This window comes from Haemorhous mexicanus, chromosome 4 (genome assembly GCF_027477595.1).
Source record: "Haemorhous mexicanus isolate bHaeMex1 chromosome 4, bHaeMex1.pri, whole genome shotgun sequence".
In the NCBI taxonomy this organism is placed as follows: Eukaryota; Metazoa; Chordata; class Aves; order Passeriformes; family Fringillidae; genus Haemorhous; species Haemorhous mexicanus.
The window spans coordinates 17,423,791-17,443,460 of record NC_082344.1 but is presented as its reverse complement, the minus strand read 5'-3'; the positions used below and the strand labels follow the sequence as shown (position 1 = coordinate 17,443,460).

The window sequence follows — 19,670 nt, the reverse complement described above, 5'->3', positions numbered from 1 at the left end:
TAAACTGAAGCTATGATACTGAAAAAAAAATCAGCTGTGCTGCTGTGCAACAATCCCAAAAATCAGATCTTTCAATTTCATATACAAATAATAAAAAGTTATCATGCATGGCATGCTCATATTTTGAAGTATCACAGCTTCTAACTTATGATACTTCCTAATAGAATCATACAATCATTTAGATTGGAAAAGTTCAAGGAGAAATTCAATTTACACAGCTAACATGCTGTAATTGGAGAATGCCAAAGGCACAATGTGAAGGGCTAGGAACATTCTGTTCTAACTCACTTTTCCCTGCATTTAAGATGACAAGGGGCACAAAAAGCTCAGCCAAACCTTCTTTTTTCTGTTTCCAAATAAACTGCTTGAATACTCCAAAGCCATTTAAGTCAGGATAAACAATTCAACCATTTTCTTTTGCTTTAGGAAACTCAGTGTGTTGGGTTAGTTAACTTTCTCATAGTAGTCCTCAGTGCTGTGGTTTGTATTAGTAGCTGGAGTGGTGTTGAAAACACAACAGTGGTTTGGCTACTGCTGAGCAGTGCTGGTACTGCTCGCTGAGGAGGAGTGACAGTGGCTTCCCTAGGTGGCTGCTCAGGGTCAACCCACCACACCGGGGACCACCAAGGAATGAAAGCTGACTTTGATTTTAATGACAACAGCTAATCCCCTAGGCATGCTCTTGATCTGATCTTCCCAGCACAGTGTTTAGATACAGGAGTTTATTTTCCATCTTCACCAGGACAGAATCAAGCCATGTCATCTGAATTGAGAAGAATCCTGTGGGAATAGATGTACATCTGGCTCCCACCTTCCCTGCAAGTGAAAACTGGTTCAGGGCCTGCAGTTTGATCTGGGAAGTCCTGGGAATGTGCTTATGGCCCTTCTGTCTCTGTGTAAACTACAAGTCCAAAATGAAGTAGAAACATATCGAGTAGGATAACTAGAGGAAGACTACCATATCCCAAAGTCTGAGCACAGAAGTTTTGTCACACATCCATAAAAGTATAGAGCGTGAGCTTGAGAATTAAGTGTTGCACATCATTTGAACAGTGTCAAAACCAATAATTTTTTTATTTATTGTTTCTAAACAGAATGCCTATTAGCTTGCTTAGTCATGTTTCAGTGTTAACACTGTGATTATTTATGCAAGGGTAGTACTTGGCAAGAGTGCCAAAAAGCACATTTCCCTGGAAGAAAAAAGCTGCTTTTTACCCACACCCTAAGGACCGTGTGCAGCCCTTGTCAGCATGGAGAAGCACGGCTGCTCCACCAGGCTGGGGATAAGGGGGATGGTGAGGCAGGCAGGGACCTCCCTGACAGCTCCGTGGCACCTAAGGAGAGTCAGGCCAGCTGAGGACAGCAACAGGGGGTCAGCTGCAGTCCAGGGACCACCAAGCCTGACCATAGAGACTAGCCAGACTCGAGGTCAAGACAGAGGATCCATAAGCCAGGGAAGCACAGGATCAGTGAGGTACAGGGCCAGGCATGGGCACACCTACAGCATGGCTCAGGCAAGGGTCTGAACTTAAATTTGACTCCTGATGCAAGGAAAAGAGATCCCCAATAAGCTTTCCTGCTGCTCTTTTCTCATCACCAATGTTCACACTGAGAGCTGGGGTATCCAGAGCTGTCCATGAGCACAGGCAGTCAAATGGCCATGGTAGGGGTGACACAGTAGCTCACCTGATCTTGAAGGGCTGCCTTTGAAAAGTGTTGTGAGAAATTATAGCTGTTGCCAGTTATTTCAATGTTGATGGTAAAATAGTGACCACTTCACCATAGCCACAGGTTGTTTTCTGGTCTCTTCTGACCTGCTAGGAGACCTAGATTGTACAGGCAGATAATTAGCCAGAAGTGTACCATAAAGAAAACATTTTCCCTTATGAGGATAGAAAGCATGATATAAGAGTAAATTCTCCAAACTTTAACATCATGTGCTGGTGAAAAGAGCATGGCATTCAGAATCAGCTTGCCCTGCATTTATAGGTTGGTCTGAGATACAATACATAGATATTACAATGGACATTTCTTTCCCCCCACCCAGAATTCCAGCTGCTGTTTGTTCAGTTACAATGCTGGGCAGGACAGCACATAGAAAACCAACCTGCCCCTGCCCTCAGGAGTTTGGTTTGTTTTCCAGTCACACAAGACAGTCCCAGATTAAGGGTTTGGAATTTGAAGATGGAAGCTTGCAGGAAAGATGAGCGAAAAAGGGAAGAGGCAGCAGGAAAGAAATAATCACAGAAAAGTATGTGCAAGTCATTAATAAAATGTAATAAAAAGGAGAAACAAAAAGTAGAATAGGAGGCAAGGGAGGGAAAGGTCAGGAGCATGATGAAGCAGCAAAAAACAGAGGCAGTAAAACAGAAGACACAGAGAACCTTGCAGGAGCAGAGATTCCTTGTTAGGAGAGCTGGAATCTAGGAATACTTACCTTTTTCCTTTAGGGGAAAAAAACATGTGAGAGGAAAGTCCAAATTAACTGTTTGAAGTCAGAACCAAATATTGCATAGTACAAGTTCCTGCCTTCTGTGTTCCTGAATTTTTTTGCCTCCTGTCCTCCAAGTGTTATCAAAGGCCCCTCAAAGTACTAAATGCTACACTGCAGCCCATCCTGCCTGCCTTGTACCCTGACCGATTCCTCTGTGTGTTCTTGCCATTGTGCCCTGGCCTTGTCTTCAAGCCATTTGCCTTCTCACAAAGCTATTCTTATGCTTACTGCCTCATTTTTCCCTGCTGCCTCTCATGATGCCTCCCACTTGCCTTCCAAAGCCTTGTAAAGATAAGAGCAGTTCTACTGCACATAAGGGCTCAACATGAAACATTTATTATTTCCATGCTAGCCTTTCACTGCCAATTCAATGGGGGAGAAATTGTCTCCCAGCACTCGTGCCTCCATGTCATGTAGGACCCTGACGCTTCTGAGAAGACCCCACTAGTGCTGCTCTGTAAATCTGTTTTACAGATAATATGCTGGTTTTGTTCTCAGTAATTCACTGTGCTAGCTTGGATACACTCCTGTATGAATCCTTTGTGCTCAGGAGAACTGCTGCTGTCTCCCCAATGCCAGGAGAGTTGGCAGGAGAGCTTTGTTTTTCCTGTCTCACTGAGGACAAATGGGAACCAGAGAACAACCTGCAGTGACAGGTGACGCTGTTGCTATCCCCAAAAGACCCATAGGATCAAATTCCTTTCTAAATGCTGAGTGGGACACCGCACATCTGGAAACCAGAACAATCTAGTATGTGCTGCCATGTTCACCTAACCCCTTCTTCTACAAGTAGAGCTGTACAGTGAGAGGTCTGAGAGGTTTTATTGCTGCTTTTCTGGCCAGGTTTTGCAGCAACCAGAAACATCACTCCAACAAAACAAAAGCTCCTTTACCTCAAAAATATATAGGACAAACTTGACAGCAATCTCCTTAACCTCCTATGGAAATTGAGTTGGCTCTTTTTCATCAGGTGTCTGTGTTTGAGTACTCTGGTCTCCAGCAGACAGCATGAGATGGAATGAACGGCGTGTTTCAAAGGCTTTTGTAATCAGAGCCATCTGATTTGCCAAATTGCATCAAAGGTCAGAGACTGGCAGTAGCACAGAGTGGAGCGAATGATCCCTTTAAAATCCTGATTGGACATGGGTCACGTCAGGAGGCAGCAGGGCTTTGCTCAGGGAAACAGCTGCCTCAGAGCAGCGCACACAACTGTGCTTTAAATATTTTGGATATTTGTTGCATAAGGGCATCGCTGCTGCTTCCAGAGGCCTCTTGGGCAGCCTGTGGGCAGCAGCTGCAGGCACAGAGTGGCTGTCCCGGCCCTCGGGCTTCCACCTGCCGAATCCAGGCCTGACAGGAGGCTGTAGCCAGGTGCGGGTCGGCCTCTTCTCCCAGGCGACCCGCGTCAGGGCGAGAGGACATGGCCTAAAGCTGCGCCAGAGGAGGGTTAGGCTGGACTTGTGTAGGGCCAGAAGTGTGTCTCTCCAACTCGGTAAATTCTCTGATTCTGTGAAATTAGGGGGAATTTCATCACAGAAAGGGTGATTAGACATTGGAATGGGCTGCCCAGGGAGGTGATAGAGTCACCCACTCTGGATGTGTTTAAGGGAAGACTGGGTGTGGTTGGACTCAATGATCTCTGCGGTCTTTTCCAGCCTAAGCGATTCCGTGATTCTGTGAAACCGGGGGCTGTGCAGGGTCACCCCGACCACAGCCACGGCCGTACCCCGGCTCCTGGCGCAGCCCCAGGCCCGTGCGAGGGGCCGGGCCCGGCCGGAGGGCGGGCCGGGGGCGGTGGGGGAGGCTCGGCCGGCGCGGCTGCCGCCGGCGGGGCCGATTGGCCGGGCGGGCTCGGCGGGCGGGGCCGGCTGCAGCCTTGGCCGGGGAGGCGCCGCTCTCGCACCGCTGAGGCGCTGCCGCCGCCGGGCCCAGGCGCGGGAGGAGGTAAGGAAGGGCCGCCTACCCGGGGCATGGGCCGGGGGCGAGGGAGGGTGAGGGGCCTAGCGGAGGTGAGGGGCCGAGCTCGCAAGCCTCTCCTTCTTTTGCCCTTTCCTCTCGCTCCGCTCTCCCTTCTCCTTCAGCCGCGTCTGCTGGGCGGGAAGGGCCGCGGCAGGGCTGGGAATGTCAGGGAGCGGGTCTGGCGCATCGCGGAGCGGGGCTGGGCACGGCTGGCGTTCCGCAGGGGCTGCCGCCGGACGCCGCATCTTTGATATGCACGGAATAAACGCGGTCTGTGGTAATTCGTGATACGCAAACTGCAGGAGAGACGTCTTTAAATTGCTGCTGCTCGTGTCCAGTTTGCTGTCCAGGCAGGGAGGCGATACTAGAATGTCACGGATTTAAAAAAATAAAACAACAACGCACCTGTTTTATGGCGAGCTTAACACCCACAACCGTACGGTCCTGCCCACATACGTGGGGCTGGGAAGGCATGCGAGGCAAGTGCACTTGGAGTTGTACATTCCTTTTTACATACGTCGGATCCCCTGGGGCAGCAGGCATGCCTTCGCTTTCTTCCGGGTTTCCTTTTCTTCCCCTTTTCTTCTGGCAGCCCGGAAAATTTCCATCTTCTGAGCAGCAGGCAGCCTGTAAAACTACAGTTTTAATCACCTCATCCCGCCTTAAGTGCTGTGTTTCCCTGCCTGTCTGTAGGAACTGTTTCCCTCCAGGAAAACACGTACAGATGAGCAGGATCAGATGGAGCACCTCAAAGCAGATTTCTATCTAGACCTGTCCATCTTGGACTTTGTCTCTAACACCGGTGCCCCTCATTTCATTACTCCTGTCTTGTTTTGCCCTGATGGGTCTGCCCAGTGTTTGCAGCTGGGAAAGCACAGACTGTTGTGTGTCCAGAGCTGTTTACATAATAAACTAAAGAGCAGGTTCCTACTTCTGTCTTGCAGAGACCCTAGGAAGGCAAAACTATCGTCACTATTTTTACTTACCTGGTGAGAGTCGAATTTGATAGGGAACAAATGCATTAATTATCTTGTGAGTTTGGATTGATCCTCTGATTCATGCTGTGGATACTGGGTAGTCTAAATATAGCAAGCATTTCATGTTCTCTTCTCAAGCTGACAGAAGTGAAAGTGAGCATGGGTTTTGCTAATTGACAAGCTTTTAGTTTGGTCCTGCTGTGTTTCACAAAAGGAAGTTAACCTGCTGCTGTTGCAAGTCAAGGATAGCATGAAAGAAAAAGCAGCTCAAGGAAGTGAACTAGGTTTTAAATACCTGTAAGTATGCTAAAATAAGGGTGTGATATTGCAATCACCCTGCAGTAAAATGGAAAATCTAAAGATTTCAAGTAGTTCCATATTCAGCTGGTGCAACGACAACAATTTCCAGAACATTCAGCCTTTATCAAGTCAACAGTTAAACTCTAAGTGCTAAGTAAAGAAACCTTTCCTCTTTTCATGCAACCTAAGAATTGCATGAAAGGTAAACCCACAGCATCAGAAGTAACATACTTTGAGCTGGGAACAACATGTTTATTGATGGCCTTCTGAAAGCTCTGTCACTGCCATTTTCTACTAAAGCAACCTATAACTAATTTACCTTTGATTGCATGTTTTTTGCGAGTACACAGATTTTTATCTAGCAACTTAAAAACATAGCTTTAACAAATATTTCAGATGTAGAGATGCAGTTGTCATTGACTTGGGCAGAGGACAACAGCAAGGCATTCCAGCCCAGAATTAAAGTATCTCTGGAGTACAAGTGTTGCTCTTTGCTGCTCAATTACGTCAGATCACCCTGCTGTCTTTTTTAATTAATTATTATTATTATTATTACTATTATTATTATTATTTTTCATTCACCATAAGCCTGGGTATATTTAGATCTTTTGTTGTCATATAATACTTCTCGCTCATAATTTTGCTCTTAGCAAACTTTGAGTAATTAAGTTAGAAACTCCTCACTGGGCTTATATTTTTAGTGTGGTTAGTTACAGTGATCTGTGTGGTCCAGTTTGAATTACTCTATTGCAACAACATGTAATTATTACAAACTGCATCCTTGGACTTGGGTGAAGTTGGGTGTTACTCTACAAAATATCAAACAATCCAATCTTTCTATACTTTTCAGCATGCTAGGTGAATCATCATTAGTGAATTTTTGTCTGTGCTGAGCCAAGTGGTGTGTTTGAATTTATCTGGAGTAGAAAAGAGATCTGAAAAGCCAGTAGAAGATCTTGTCTGCCTGTGTTAGCCCATTTCAGGGTTGGGGGCAGAGAACTTCAAGCCAGACGAAACAGCAAATAGGTGCATGGGGTTTTTTAAGGGGGAAATTTGTGTGTATAGTTGTGGATGTCAATAGATACACTCTAGGTAGTTGTCATTAGAATTTAAAAAAATCACAATTAACTTAACAGCTCTGTGTTAAAAAAATATTGTTCAGGATCTCTATAAATGTGACAGAAACAAATATCACATGCAGATAAAAAATTTTAAAATCTAAGCATATACATTTCCCCCCCCTTCCCCCTGGGAGTCACAGTGCAGATATCTCAGCTGGTGTTTGCAGAGCATGCATGATAAGCTCATTTTCTCAACCTTATCTCATATTGTCACATATTCATATTTTAGTATTATCATCACTCCCAATTTCTCCCCCTTCAACCTTTGAAAACTCGGGATGTCATTCTGCAAGAGGCCAGCAGAAGTGCCTCCCTGGCTCTGTGTGCAGAGCTGGGGTTGGATGTGGGCTGCTGCTGGATGTGGGATAGTTTCCCGGTGAGTCACGCAGATCCCGCTACAGTCGCTTCCAGGGAGTGCTGGGCTCCGCGTGATTAGCGGGCTCTCAGGGTGACATTGTTTCCTGAATGATGCAACTGAAAATTCCCTTTCCTGTACTTCTTGTTTCCGGATCGATTTTCCCTCATTCTCTAAGACACTCCAGCAGCTGCGCGATTTTTGCTCCTGGTCCCTTTTCCCCTACGAATCTCTGCGAAGACAAGTTATGTCCACAGCTACTCTAATTAATTTGGTACGGAATGGAGGGTTCCAAGTAAGAAGGAGAGCCGCGCTCACGTCCCGCCTCCTGCAGGACGAGAAGCGCCCCGCAGTCGCCTGCTCCATCTCCACCTGCGAGCGCCGCGCCTCCCGCTTCGACCCCGACGGGAGCGGGCGGCCGACCACGTGGGACACCTTCGGCATCTGGGACAATCGCATCGATGAGCCCATTCTCCTCCCACCCAGCATAAAGTACGGGAAGCCCATCCCAAAGGTGAGCCTGAGCAACGTGGGCTGCGCCAGCCACATCGGGAAGCGAAAGGAAAATGAGGACCGGTTCGACTACGCTCAGCTGACAGAGGATATCCTGTACTTCGCGGTGTACGATGGGCACGGAGGGGCAGCAGCTGCAGACTTCTGTGATAAGTACATGGAAAAATATATTAAGTAAGTGCTCATCAAGGGAGTGTGTGTCAAATAAATTGCAGCCGAGATTCATTTTTAATGGGTTGTACATTGTAGCTAATCCTCCTAGGTTATGTAGCTGCCTGTCCTTATGGGACAGAAGGTGTGCTGGGTGGAACAGATACGCTATGAATTACTTAATGAGTTGGTACCTGTCCCAGCCAAGGCCAAAACCACAGGAGACAAAAGCACAATTGTGCCCCCTGTCCAGAAAAGGTCTTGGAACACAGGGACAGTGTGGACTGTTTTCACACAGGATCTCTGTAATTGCTGACCTATAGTTTGCTTACATTCTTCTGTATCTATCATATCCCTGGATGCTGGTTAAGGACCTTAGATATTTGCAAAATTACAGGATTATGCTTTCAGTGCACACAGTTAGTAAAATCACATTACCTTTCCACTCAGGTCCAGCATGATTCAGTGGGTGCTGGGAGGAGATAAGACTGTGAAACAGATTGATCAGGATGTATATTTCTTGGAAAGAGGTTTAATTTCTTTCTTACTTGCTTGCTTCCAGGGAATTTCTTGCTGAGGAGGAGAACTTGGAAAATGTTTTGAGCAAAGCTTTTCTAGAAATAGACAAAGCATATGAAAGGCATGCTAATCTCTCTGCTGATGGTAGGTAAAAAAAAATATTCTACTCATATAGATGTGGAGAATAAAGTTTGTTTTATTTGCCCAGTAGTTTTGCAGTAAAATGTCCAGAAAACTGCTTGAAAACAATTTTACTTAACACAGGGTTTTGCTCTGGTCACTTACTGCAAATAAAACAATTATGCTTTGCCTCCTAAAAATGAAATAACTTTTGTAAGTCTCAGTCAAATTTACTGGAGGAGTTATGAATCTGAATGCTAGCATAATCATCAATTAATTTCTCTTAACATGATTCTAAAAAGGATTATGTTTGTCAAGGTAGCAAAGAGTGATTTAGATTTGCAAGGACCATAATTTTACTGGTAAGAAATGTGGAGAGGGGTGGTTTTTGATTCACTTTTTTTTTTTTTAATTTTAGGGGTGCGGTGGGTGGGTGCTTTTTTATGTTTGCTTGTTTTAAAGCTGTTAGTCCTGTGGATTAAAAGCAACAGTGTCAAAGTTCCCCTTCCTAACTTGGCTGCTGCACCTGAGGAGGAACATAAGCCAAAATTAATGCAACCAATATTGCTTCTATACAAACAGAATCACAGGAGTAGCTGAGTGGGAAAGGGAAAAAAGCAGTGAAGAGGAAAACAAGTTTGGCCGTGGTAAGGCTGCGGTAAAGCTGGTACCAGCTCCTTTAGACTACAATTTCATCCTGGCTGTTAATGAAGTTCTTGTATATGTGTCTAGAGACTAAGTACCTCTGAAGTTCTAGTTGCAGCAAGCAGAGCTTATAGCAAGTAACTTAAGGGAGATAGAAGTGCCTGTCCCAGTTCTGTCACAGGAGCTTTCTCAGCCATGAAATGCAATTTCGAGAGTCAGTTTAGCCAGTTTTAAAAGAAAACCCCAAACAAACCCAATTAAAAAAAAAAAAACAACCGAACCAAATAAACAAACACCTACCCACAACAGAAAAATAACCAAACAAAATCCCCCACAAACAACCAAACAAAAACCCTGTTCCCATGCTGGTGCAGGCGTGGGCAAAATAATTGAAGTTCTACCAGAAGAACAGAAACTGTAAAAGTCTTCTCTCCAAGAAAGACTGGAAACTAAGAAATCCTGTATGGACTGAAGTGATACTGTATTCTCAAGCTGCTTTTCTGGAGCACTGGTTGAATACAATCAAGTAATGGAGTGGCTTTCTTTAATTACTAGATGGCACTTTAATTACTAGATGAATCTAGGCAGGCTCAAATGCAGATCAGGTGGCCTGACTGCTGCAGCACTGCCTCTTACCTTAGCCTGCACCAAGGATCAGGAAAAAAGTCTTAAGTCCTGAGATGCAGCCCTTAAAAAAGGAGGATAGAATCTATAAAGGTAATTTTCCCATTGCATTTCATATTGTAAAAAAGACCAGAGTTACTTTTGACCTATGAGCTGAGTTTTAGCTGAGCTCTTGAGAGACATCAGCAGAGCAGATGTGCTTTTTATCCCACAGCCTCTTTGCAAATGTATTTTCTTACCAACCAAAATCCAAGACAGTATTTGAGTACAAGTTTGCGTGCTTCCCTGGATCAAACCATTTCATTTTCAGATCTAATTGTCCCCTTCCCTGCCCCTTTGCACCTTTGTGAGTAAGACAGCTCTTGGTTTGGCTCATTGTAGTGACCTCTGTGTCAGAGCAGCTCCTTGAGGAGAAGGATTGAGAACTGTACTGGATGTATTATTCTGTTTTTTCTGAAAACTATTTCAAATCATAATACTTTGTAGATGAGACTTACAGAATTGGATAACAACAATATTTGACAAACTGAGCAGCAAGCAGAGCATTTTAGAACTCCTTAAAGGATTTTTTTCATACCACTTAACTAACTGGTGCTGCTTAATGCCAGAAAATGTATGCAATGGTTACCAGGATACTGCACAAGCCCTCTTCATTAAAAAAGCAAAATAGAGGGCAAAAGAGTTGCCAAACATCCATAGGGGCCACACTCTGGCAGGGGCTCAGTGTTTCTCAGGCTGAGAACCTGCAAACTCTTGCAGGACAGGAACCTCCGGGATCTAAGAGAGCCTATTGTTCTTGGCTGAAAATCAAGTTCTAAGGCAAAGAATGGAGTAACAGGGTGCAAAGTCAAGTTTGGATTTCTGAACAGATTAAACTTCTCGCATATCTGTTGGTAAAATAACTCAATACTTTGTTGATTGCTTTGGGTGGATATTTTTGCTGTTGCTGATGTTTTGAAAGTTACATAAAATTTCAGTGCTTGGGATGTGTCTTTTTTAGAATCCCACTTCCAAACTGATTCAGTTTGCCAGCAAAATTTCTGATTAAGTGTGGCTATTCTGGATGTGACAGTCAAGACAGTTGCTAGAGTATCTTGAAGCTGGTGGTTGATTGTGTAATTTGGTATATCTGGGTTACACTGGATGCTCCCCAAGTCTGACCTCCTTTTGAAACCTGGCCATAGCTGATGAAGTGCAAAATAATAGCTTTGACTTGTTTCAGCAGATGCCCCTTCCAGGGCTCACTCACTTCACTGTGTCTGCAAAAAAAACAGCGCACATTCAGGATGTCCAGGTATTTACTAACACACAGCCAGTTTTAAAACTTGTACCTGGGTGTTTGAAGGAAACTAAACCCTGGGACAAATCCCTGTAGCCAAAATGGCATGTTTGAGGCATTGTTTATAGTACTATTTAAGGGGCAAAACCTTACATAAGGCATAAATTTAACAGGACTAGAGACGTTCCTTGTTGGGAGACCCCAGCTATGTCTTCAAGGGCATGGCCCTCTGTTGGTCACTCAACAATGATACAGTTTTTGAAATTAGAGGTGGAAAATACACAGCATGGTAGTTCCTGTGAGACTGCAATAATAAAAATGGTTTATGTGTGTGTTCCAGGTACTGCTGCTGTGTCTGGCATACAGTTTACCAGTGCTATTGCCAGCTGTATTGGCCTGCTGGGGCCTGGTCCAGTTACCCCTCTGACAGTGACCTATATCTGTTTCACAGAAAAGCATAAGAAACTTGCTGTAGGCAGGTCTGTGATAATCTCTGCTCTGTCTGAATCCTGTGTAATCATTAACAGCTTAGAGCTAGTCTGAGCCCTGAAGCTTGGTGTTTGATACCTCTTCAAAAATGTGTTTTCATTCACGTCCATGCATTTAAATACAGGCCAGTCACTTTCAAATCACTCCTAGAGTTAGGCATAGAACATAAAGGAAGTTCACATCCAAAAAATGACATTATCCATGGCCCCCAGAGATGGGCAGAATTTTCTGCTATTTTTTACCAGCCATAAATACTAAAACGTAAAGGCTGAAAAAGCTTTGCTCAGCAAGGATAGAAATAAGAAATTAAATTCTGTGCTTGAGGAAATTTGAGCATTTCCCCAAAGAATGTGAGACAAACTCTTTCTTGGCCTGGAAAAAATACTGGAATCCTACCAGGTATTGCTACTGCTTCTGTTCACTGTGAGCCAGAGAAAACAAGAGGGAGTTTGTCCATCAACCTCCACATTCAGTGCATCCAATGCTAATCACATTGGCCACTCACATCTGGAATAGCCATCTTATTAAAACATAGCCAGGTGTTAACTTGTCTACCCATGTTTCACAGGGTTTTTACTCTTCAATCTTATTATGCTGACAAACAGCAGAAGTTATTTTGAAGTAATTACATTTTTAAAGTAATGTTTGTTTTGTTGGGGTTTTTTGTAAGTTACCGTTCAAAAATTATTTTCTTTTCTTTAAATATGTTAACCTGCAACACTGAGGGAAAGGGAGAGCTGTAGAAATTGTACTTGAGTATTTAATAAATTTATCAGCATTGTAAAGGCAGCCTTTTTATCCAAGGGCTCTGAGTGTTACCTAATCAATTTAGAAGACACTAATTACAACATTAAAGGGATGTTTGTTTTGCCTATTTTTCCATTAGTCAGAACAATTAATAAACTTCTATTCAGTGCCTTTAAGATGGCCCCATTTCATTTGGCACTGGTTTGGACTCCCCATATTGGTGTAATTACCTTGAGGGAGCAGATATTCTTCAGTGGCCATTCTTGCCATATTATGAGATAGCTGGTCTTCTAGCATTGATAAAATTCTTCATTTGATAGGTAGGTTGGTTGGTAACTTATCTCTATAGGGGAAACTAAATTTAGATTTTATTTGGGCTGAATTTAAACTGGTTTTCTCACACAGTTTTAGTGAGAATGCTAGAACAGTGGCAATTCCCCAGAGATACCAAGGCTGATTTACCAAGGCCAAAGATGCAGGTGCTTCCTACATGACCTGCACAGGGCAGTGCAGGCAGACCTGAGAGTGACTGACTCCATCTCCTGTTCTGCAGCCCTTATTCTTGCATCTCCAGTGTTGCAGGTTTATTTTGTTTGAACAAAGTCCCTGGGTGAATTTCCTATTTGCCTCTGTGTGCGTGTTATTTGTGGCAGACACTGTACCTGATCAGCAGCTCTAGAACTGGAGGCCCTGGACACTTTAAGCTGGGCTTCAGTGGAAAGAGAGATCTGCTTAATTTTGTCCCAGGTGAAGGAGTCCAGCGGTTCCTAGCCTGGACTACTGGAAGGTTTCCACATCCTCTTTGTCACATTAGTTGAGATGACTTGCAGTAGAAGGTGTCCAGTGAGTGTTAAGAACCTATTGAAAGATCTTAGTTTTATAGTGATATTGTTAGAAGAAAAAACTCTTTAATTGTTAAAACCAATACATGTGCTGATGCAACATATTTTGTGTTAAACTAGTAGCAGTTGTAAAAAAGCATTAGAAATGCTATCTCATCATCATTCCTGTGGTTTTGAGCTGTGCTAGAAATCACATAATGCTACATCTGGATTCATGCATGTTCTTGCATCCCTACCCAGAGCATGAACTGGATCCAAGGAAGAGATTGTGAGCAGCATGGTTTTTTTCCTAGGAGTGCTATTTAACTAATAAACATATAAAGTTCAAGTCACTCTGTTCATGCCCACAATTCTGGACAATATCTTGTTCTTTAGTACCAGCCCTTGATTTTGTAATAGCAGCTCTTTTCTTTGGGAGTTTGCACTGAAAATATGCAGATTCACCTGAATTCCAAATATTTCCAGTCTTTTGGGAATTGAAGACTATGATTTAACTTTTTATATGTTTCTCAGCATAGTTCTAAAACCACAGAATGAAATGGGAAAGTAGCAGTAGTTCTGCATTAATTTTAATGTCTAAATAAATTGCATCTTCTGTAAAATAAAAAGGTAATTTAACATAGGTTGCTCTATTTCACTTGTTCTAACTGTTGGCTAAAACAGGTATTTTACTGGTTCTGCTAAAATTTCTAATTGCACTGGTACTTTTTAATGTCTTATTTTCATAACGTGTCTCAAAGTGACCCTGCACTGGGCTAGTCCTTGCTTCAGATGAGAAACAGGATGTCGGTGCCCACCAGTGCCACCAGTCAGAAGTTGCCACATCCAGTTTCCAGTGTCCCAGCCTGCGTGGCCCTGGCACAGCCCAAGGTGTGACCATGGCCACTGACAGTCACCCCTGACCTGCTGGTTCAGCGTTCAGCTAAACCCAGTCCTCGCTGCAGTAATAATACCTGTTTTATATAATAACACCAGCTTAATTAACACCTGTTTGTGAGGGTTTGTGTTTGGGTTTTTTTGATTCACAGACTTGCTGCTTTCACTGCACAACAAGGCTCAATGCATTTTCCAGGGTTTGGTGACTTCAGTTTACTCCCAGCCCCGTCTGACTTACAGGGTGCTGAGACCTTACAGGGTTGGGGAAGGAGGCTGCAAAGATCTCACAGCTCTTGTATTTCTATCACTACCTGTTGGCTTCTGGTCAGATTTCAGGCTGCCTGGCATTCCTTGGGATCAAATACAAAAAGTCCTGTCTCAAATCTGTCCCATGTCGCTGGGGTCAGGGCTGCAGGGCCAGAGGTAGGAGCACATGTAGTTGTAGCTGATCTCTGCAGAAGCAGTGGTGGAAAGGCAGTGACATGTTAACTGTTAGTACATGAAAACAAGAATATAACTGGGGAGTCACATTCCTAAGCAAGCCCAAAACTCATCTCAAATTGGCTTGTTTTGAAAAACCGGAACAACTGGAAAAGCCCAGAATGGAGGTGACCTACAGAGGGCCTTTGAAGGGAAATTGCATTGGCTGTAGATGCAAATGTGAGGCAGGCAGTAGCTGGTCCTGTCCAGACATTTTGGTGTAATAGCTCAAGTTAGCAGGAGCTTTCCAGATCTCTCTTGCTGGGTTACCTCTGCAGGAAGAGAAGATAACAACTGTAAAGTGGGACTTACCCTTTCAAAAAGCAAAGAAAATGAGGAAAGCTGGGCAGTTTTTCTGGCATTTCTTCACTGCAGATGATACAACAGATCTTTTTCCTGAAATAGGCACTTGCATTTCTCTTTTTCAAGAGTTTCTTTTTTTTTTTCCCCCTTCTTTTTTTTTTTTTTTCTCCAGGCCATTGTAGCAATTGAAATGAGAAGCCCTTAAATCTGCTTGCATGAGTGAATCCAGGCAGATCCCTGAGTGCAGTCAGCCAGCTCACTCCCTTACCCTGTAGAGAAGGAGGGGGTAGCACATGGCTCTGTTTTGCCCTCTGGGCACTCACAGTGAACCCCTGTCAGGTGAGCCCAGCAGTACCCCAGGCAGGCTTCCCAGACAGCCACTGCCACCTGCATCAGTTTGCAGGCACAAGACAAGGCTGAATCTCAGAATCCAGCTTCACCTTCACACTGGGAAGGTGAAGCTGGATTCACCTTGTCACACTGTCAACTCCAACAAGTTGACAGAGAGCACCTTCCCTGGAAAAAGCCACAAAGCCTGTTGGCTGAATCGCCCTCTGGGGGAAGAAGAGGGGGAGTGTAACAGCTCTGACAGCAATGGAAGGATGCCACAGACTGATCTACTGCTTTCCCTCTGGTGGAATTACAATTACTGTAGCTATAATTTATAAATTACTATATAAATGCCCGCTTCTCCACCTAACAGAAAGAAAAAGCCATCACCTTTATGGTGACCTACTTGTGCAGTCACTGTGCCCAGGGATAAGGACAATAACCCTGCAACTTGAGGTGTGCTCATGGGGCTAAAAGACTCTGCTACAAATGGAAAGGAAGCTACTGTACCTTGTACTGCTTTTATCCCACTTACCCTGTTTGCATGGAGCCATGATGTTGCACAGAAACACTTCATCCTTCCCATCTCCCCTCTCTTCCTCCAATCCTATATGCATGCATGTTTGCTTTTTTTTTTTTTTTGTTATGTGTAAATTTAGTTTTAACTTCAAAGCAGTTACTTGCTGATTAGGTAGTGCACAAGTTGTCTTTATTTTACCAATTGAAACTGTTGCTGTTATAAAGGACTCCACTCTTTGAGGCTGTGCTAAAACTTCTCTCTTTGATGACACTTGTAGCAACTCTGCTGAGCTCTGGGACCACTGCAACAGTGGCTCTGCTCCGGGATGGAATTGAGCTGGTTGTGGCAAGTGTGGGAGACAGTCGTGCTCTGCTGTGCCGGAAAGGAAAGCCTGTGAAACTCACCATTGACCATACTCCAGAGAGAAAGGAGGAGAAGGAAAGGTACCTGCAGGCTGATGATGTGGCTTCCCAGAGCACAGCCTCAGTCAGGATGGGCTTCTGCTCTGCTACTGGGTTGGGCCATGAAGGAAGCAGAGTTGAATACAGAGCCCTTAGACTGCTCTGAGCTGGCAGTAAGCTCCAGCTAATGCACTGGGTCCTGTTTAGAGGACCAGGGATGTGGAAAGACCTCCATGAGCATAAGATCTCAGCAGTAAGATCAGCATCACTGAGATTCAGTACAGAGCTATGATCACATGGTTCAGACTTGTCCAAATGTGCCAAGTTGGAACCAGCTTAGAACCTGAGGAAATTCACTGTGATTCCCAGGTCAGGACTCAGCCTGCCAAGACACATGCCTTCCATAGAGCCCTTCAAACAGCTAAAGCAAACCCTCAGCCTCCCAGATTAGGCTCTCCATACATCATTCCTCATTCTAGCTACTGACAGAAATAGAGGATAGAGATAGGGGTAATGGTGTGAAGCAGTAACTAATTTGCTTTTTCTTTTGTGTCTCTGGACAGGATTAAGAAGTGTGGTGGCTTCATTGCCTGGAACAGTGTGGGACAACCTCATGTGAATGGTAGACTTGCAATGACACGGAGCATAGGAGATTTGGATCTTAAAAACAGTGGTGTGATAGCCCAGCCAGAAACAAAAAGGATTCAGGTAAAAGAAGGTCTGGTTTACAGAGACAGCAGCACTTGGACTAAGGGCTTCATAGGTATTTGATGCAGTGGTGGTACACACACCACACAAGTCCAGGTGAAGCCTGATGGCCACGCATTGTTTTTTACTGAAATAACCAGAGAACAACTCTCATTAAGTTGCTTCAGATTAACACTAACAGGACAGAAAGGAATCTGGTACTAAATACAACCAGATCAACTTCTAAATCTCACTTCTCACAGCAAAATATATGATGAGGGAAGAAAGATAACATATGATATGTATTACAGGTGTCAGTCTTTTTGGGTCCTGTGGTCAAATGAATACTTTTGAGGTTAATGCTGGTATAAAACCAGCACTGGGTGGGATATGGATGGGCTGAAAACAAAAAAGTAGGATGTATAGAGATTTGCACAGTTGAGAGGAAGAGGGGGCAGAGGAAAGGACAGCTGCATGTATCTTACCATTGCTCTGTAGTCATCTAGAAAACAAATTAAACACCCAGAAGGTATTCAGCCTCCACTTTGGCACAAAGCTCTCCTGTCAATTCATATTCCGTTTGTTACTTTTCCCCAATGTACCTCTCAGGGCCCCAGGAACTTCTATTGTTTTGGTCCCAATAAAGTGCCACCCACTGAGGGTTTAGGGAGATGACTGCAGTGTTATCATGTCTTCCTTGAAATCCTGAGCTTCAGGTAAAATTTTGCAGGAGAGCACACAGCACCCGGAGAAAATAAAAAAGTGCTTTTCAAGAGTGTAAAAACATGGGGGCCGTTCCCTTGCCTTGCAGCAAGGGTCATGCATCCCATGTGCCTCTGTTGCAGCTGCACCATGCAGACGACAGCTTCCTGGTGCTGACCACTGATGGCATCAACTTCATAGTGAACAGCCAGGAGATCTGCGACTTCATCAGCCAGTGCCATGACCCTGCTGAAGCCGCCCATGTGGTCACTGAGCAGGTAATGCCAGCGCTGCTCTGGGGACCAAGGGCTCCTGGTTAGGCTGGTTTGGCTTAAAAAAAACTAGGTTTTTGTTTACACAATACCACACGTTCAACTGAATTGAATGGTGCTGGCTGAGACATCCACCAGTCCTGCTGGCCAGCCTTTTCCTTACCCTGGGTCTCGCCACATCCTTGCCAGGCATCGCATCAATTAGCTTGTTTAGCTCACTGTCCACTGAACTGCATGGGATTTTAACTGCAGCTTCTGCCTGTGCTGAAAATGTCATTGTCATAGACAGAAATGGCCAGTTTCTGACCATGGTTCTGAATGGTGGCATATCCTGTGGGAAGCTCTGGGGCATATCAGAATGGAGTAGCAGGGCTAGGAAGGGGCAAGGGAGTCTTGGGCCTCAGGTTTGGGAAGGGGCAAGGAAGTCTCTGGCCTCAGGGTGTACTGTGCCAGGTGAAGCCAGACACTTGTTTCCCTTTCCAAGCAAGACACTGATGCTGACACTTTGTGTCTTCTCTCAGGCAGTGCAGTTTGGCTCTGAAGACAACAGCACAGTTGTCATAGTGCCATTTGGAGCTTGGGGCAAGTACAAGAACGGGGAGATTACCTTCTCCTTCAGCCGCAGTTTCGCTTCTAGCGGGAGGTGGGCGTGAAGACAATGCCACAGCGATCCTTTCCTGCCGCCACCTAGACACAGCGTGCTACAGGAGAACACCTCCATCTGTTCCTAGGCTGACTCAGTGTGTTGTCCATCTCTTCTGTTCCCAGTGTTAGAAGATGCCACTGCTCCCTTGGTGTGTAGTGCCCGTTGTTGCTTACAGCTGACCGTGTCTTGCTGCCCGTGTTATTCCTGGCAGCATTGGGGCAGCGCCCTTGGTTTGTCGCCCCAGCAGCTCCACAAATCACTTTGTTCACACAGACAAGGTTCTGGGCTTTCACCTGAGGCTGGAGGGCGTGCACAGTCATTTCATGCCTACTTGTACTCCTCAGGACCCTCAGCTCCCTGGCAGCTGTGAGTCCCTGAGCCACATGCTGGCTTCCTTGTCCGATACAACACAGGGGAACAAACGCACAATGTTCTCAGGTAGACAGAAAGAGAGTTTGTTGTCTTCTTCTGCTGCAGCCACCTGAAACTCCCCTGTGCTCCAGGAGAAGTGGGTGAAAAATAAAGAAGAAGTTTCAGAATGTTTAGGTTCTGATGCCAGTGGCATTTGGTGTAGCTGTACAAGTTCCTGAGACAGTGCTGCTTTGTGCTCTCACTGCCATCTTCTGTGATCCTCTAGCTCCAAGGAGACAGACCAGGCTGGAGCCATGTGCTGTTGGACAGATGGGAACTTTTCTCCATTGGGTCCAAAGCCTGTGCAGTCTCTGCGGACCAAGCAGCAGCCCCTTGCACTGTCTTCTCTTTGCTGTCAGTGCCTGACAGAAGCACAGAGGAGGGAAAAAGACGCACAGTTTTGATATCCAGAGACTCTCGTCAACTTGAATTTCTTTTTTTTTTGAATAAAGAAATAAGCTGATTTCAAAGAGTTTATTCTTCAAGATCTGATGCATAAGACAGTTTATTCTTCATACATACATGAGGATTTTCCTACCCTCTGCTGAAGGTGTCTGAGTTAGTTGTGATCTCTCATGTCTCTTCATGGTATACAAGGAGGTATAAAATGCCCCAAACAAGCTAGAGAAAGGAGAGAGCATTATAACAATGTAAGGTAATTTTTGTGAGTTTTGGGTATTGTTTCTAGTAGATGTCAGATATTCAGATACCAGGAAGGAATTTTATACTTCAAGGAAGTGTTTCCACCTCCCTTCTTGGAGGGGAATCTGTATCCAGTGAGGCATGGGGGGACCAGAGCTCTGATCCAGCTCATATCACTGTTGTGACATGGACTGCAGGTGACATGTTGGCACAGGTGAAGATCTGTCCCAGTGTGCCTCATTCAGACCTCTTCCTTCCTCCATTCC

The 19,670-nt window shown here is 44.8% G+C and overlaps 1 protein-coding gene across 1 annotated transcript; it reads left to right on the top strand.

Annotated features, from left to right (window-relative positions):
* The first annotated feature begins 4,350 nt into the window (after window positions 1-4,350).
* Window positions 4,351-19,232, top strand: PPM1K (protein phosphatase, Mg2+/Mn2+ dependent 1K). Its single transcript, XM_059843940.1, has 7 exons — window positions 4,351-4,438; window positions 7,385-7,893; window positions 8,432-8,532; window positions 15,921-16,086; window positions 16,608-16,752; window positions 17,577-17,711; window positions 18,227-19,232. Exons 2-7 carry the CDS (start codon window positions 7,454-7,456, stop codon window positions 18,356-18,358), a joined length of 1,119 nt encoding a protein of 372 aa, XP_059699923.1. The 5' UTR covers window positions 4,351-4,438; window positions 7,385-7,453; the 3' UTR covers window positions 18,359-19,232.
* Window positions 19,233-19,670: the final 438 nt, after the last annotated feature.

Coding starts and splice junctions, on each gene's coding strand:
- PPM1K (XM_059843940.1), top strand. CDS start 7,454: ATGTCCACAGCTACTCTAATTAATTTGGTACGGAATGGAGGGTTCCAA. Junction 16,087..16,607: donor AGAAAGGAGGAGAAGGAAAG/GTACCTGCAGGC, acceptor GTCTCTGGACAG/GATTAAGAAGTGTGGTGGCT. Junction 17,712..18,226: donor CCCATGTGGTCACTGAGCAG/GTAATGCCAGCG, acceptor GTCTTCTCTCAG/GCAGTGCAGTTTGGCTCTGA.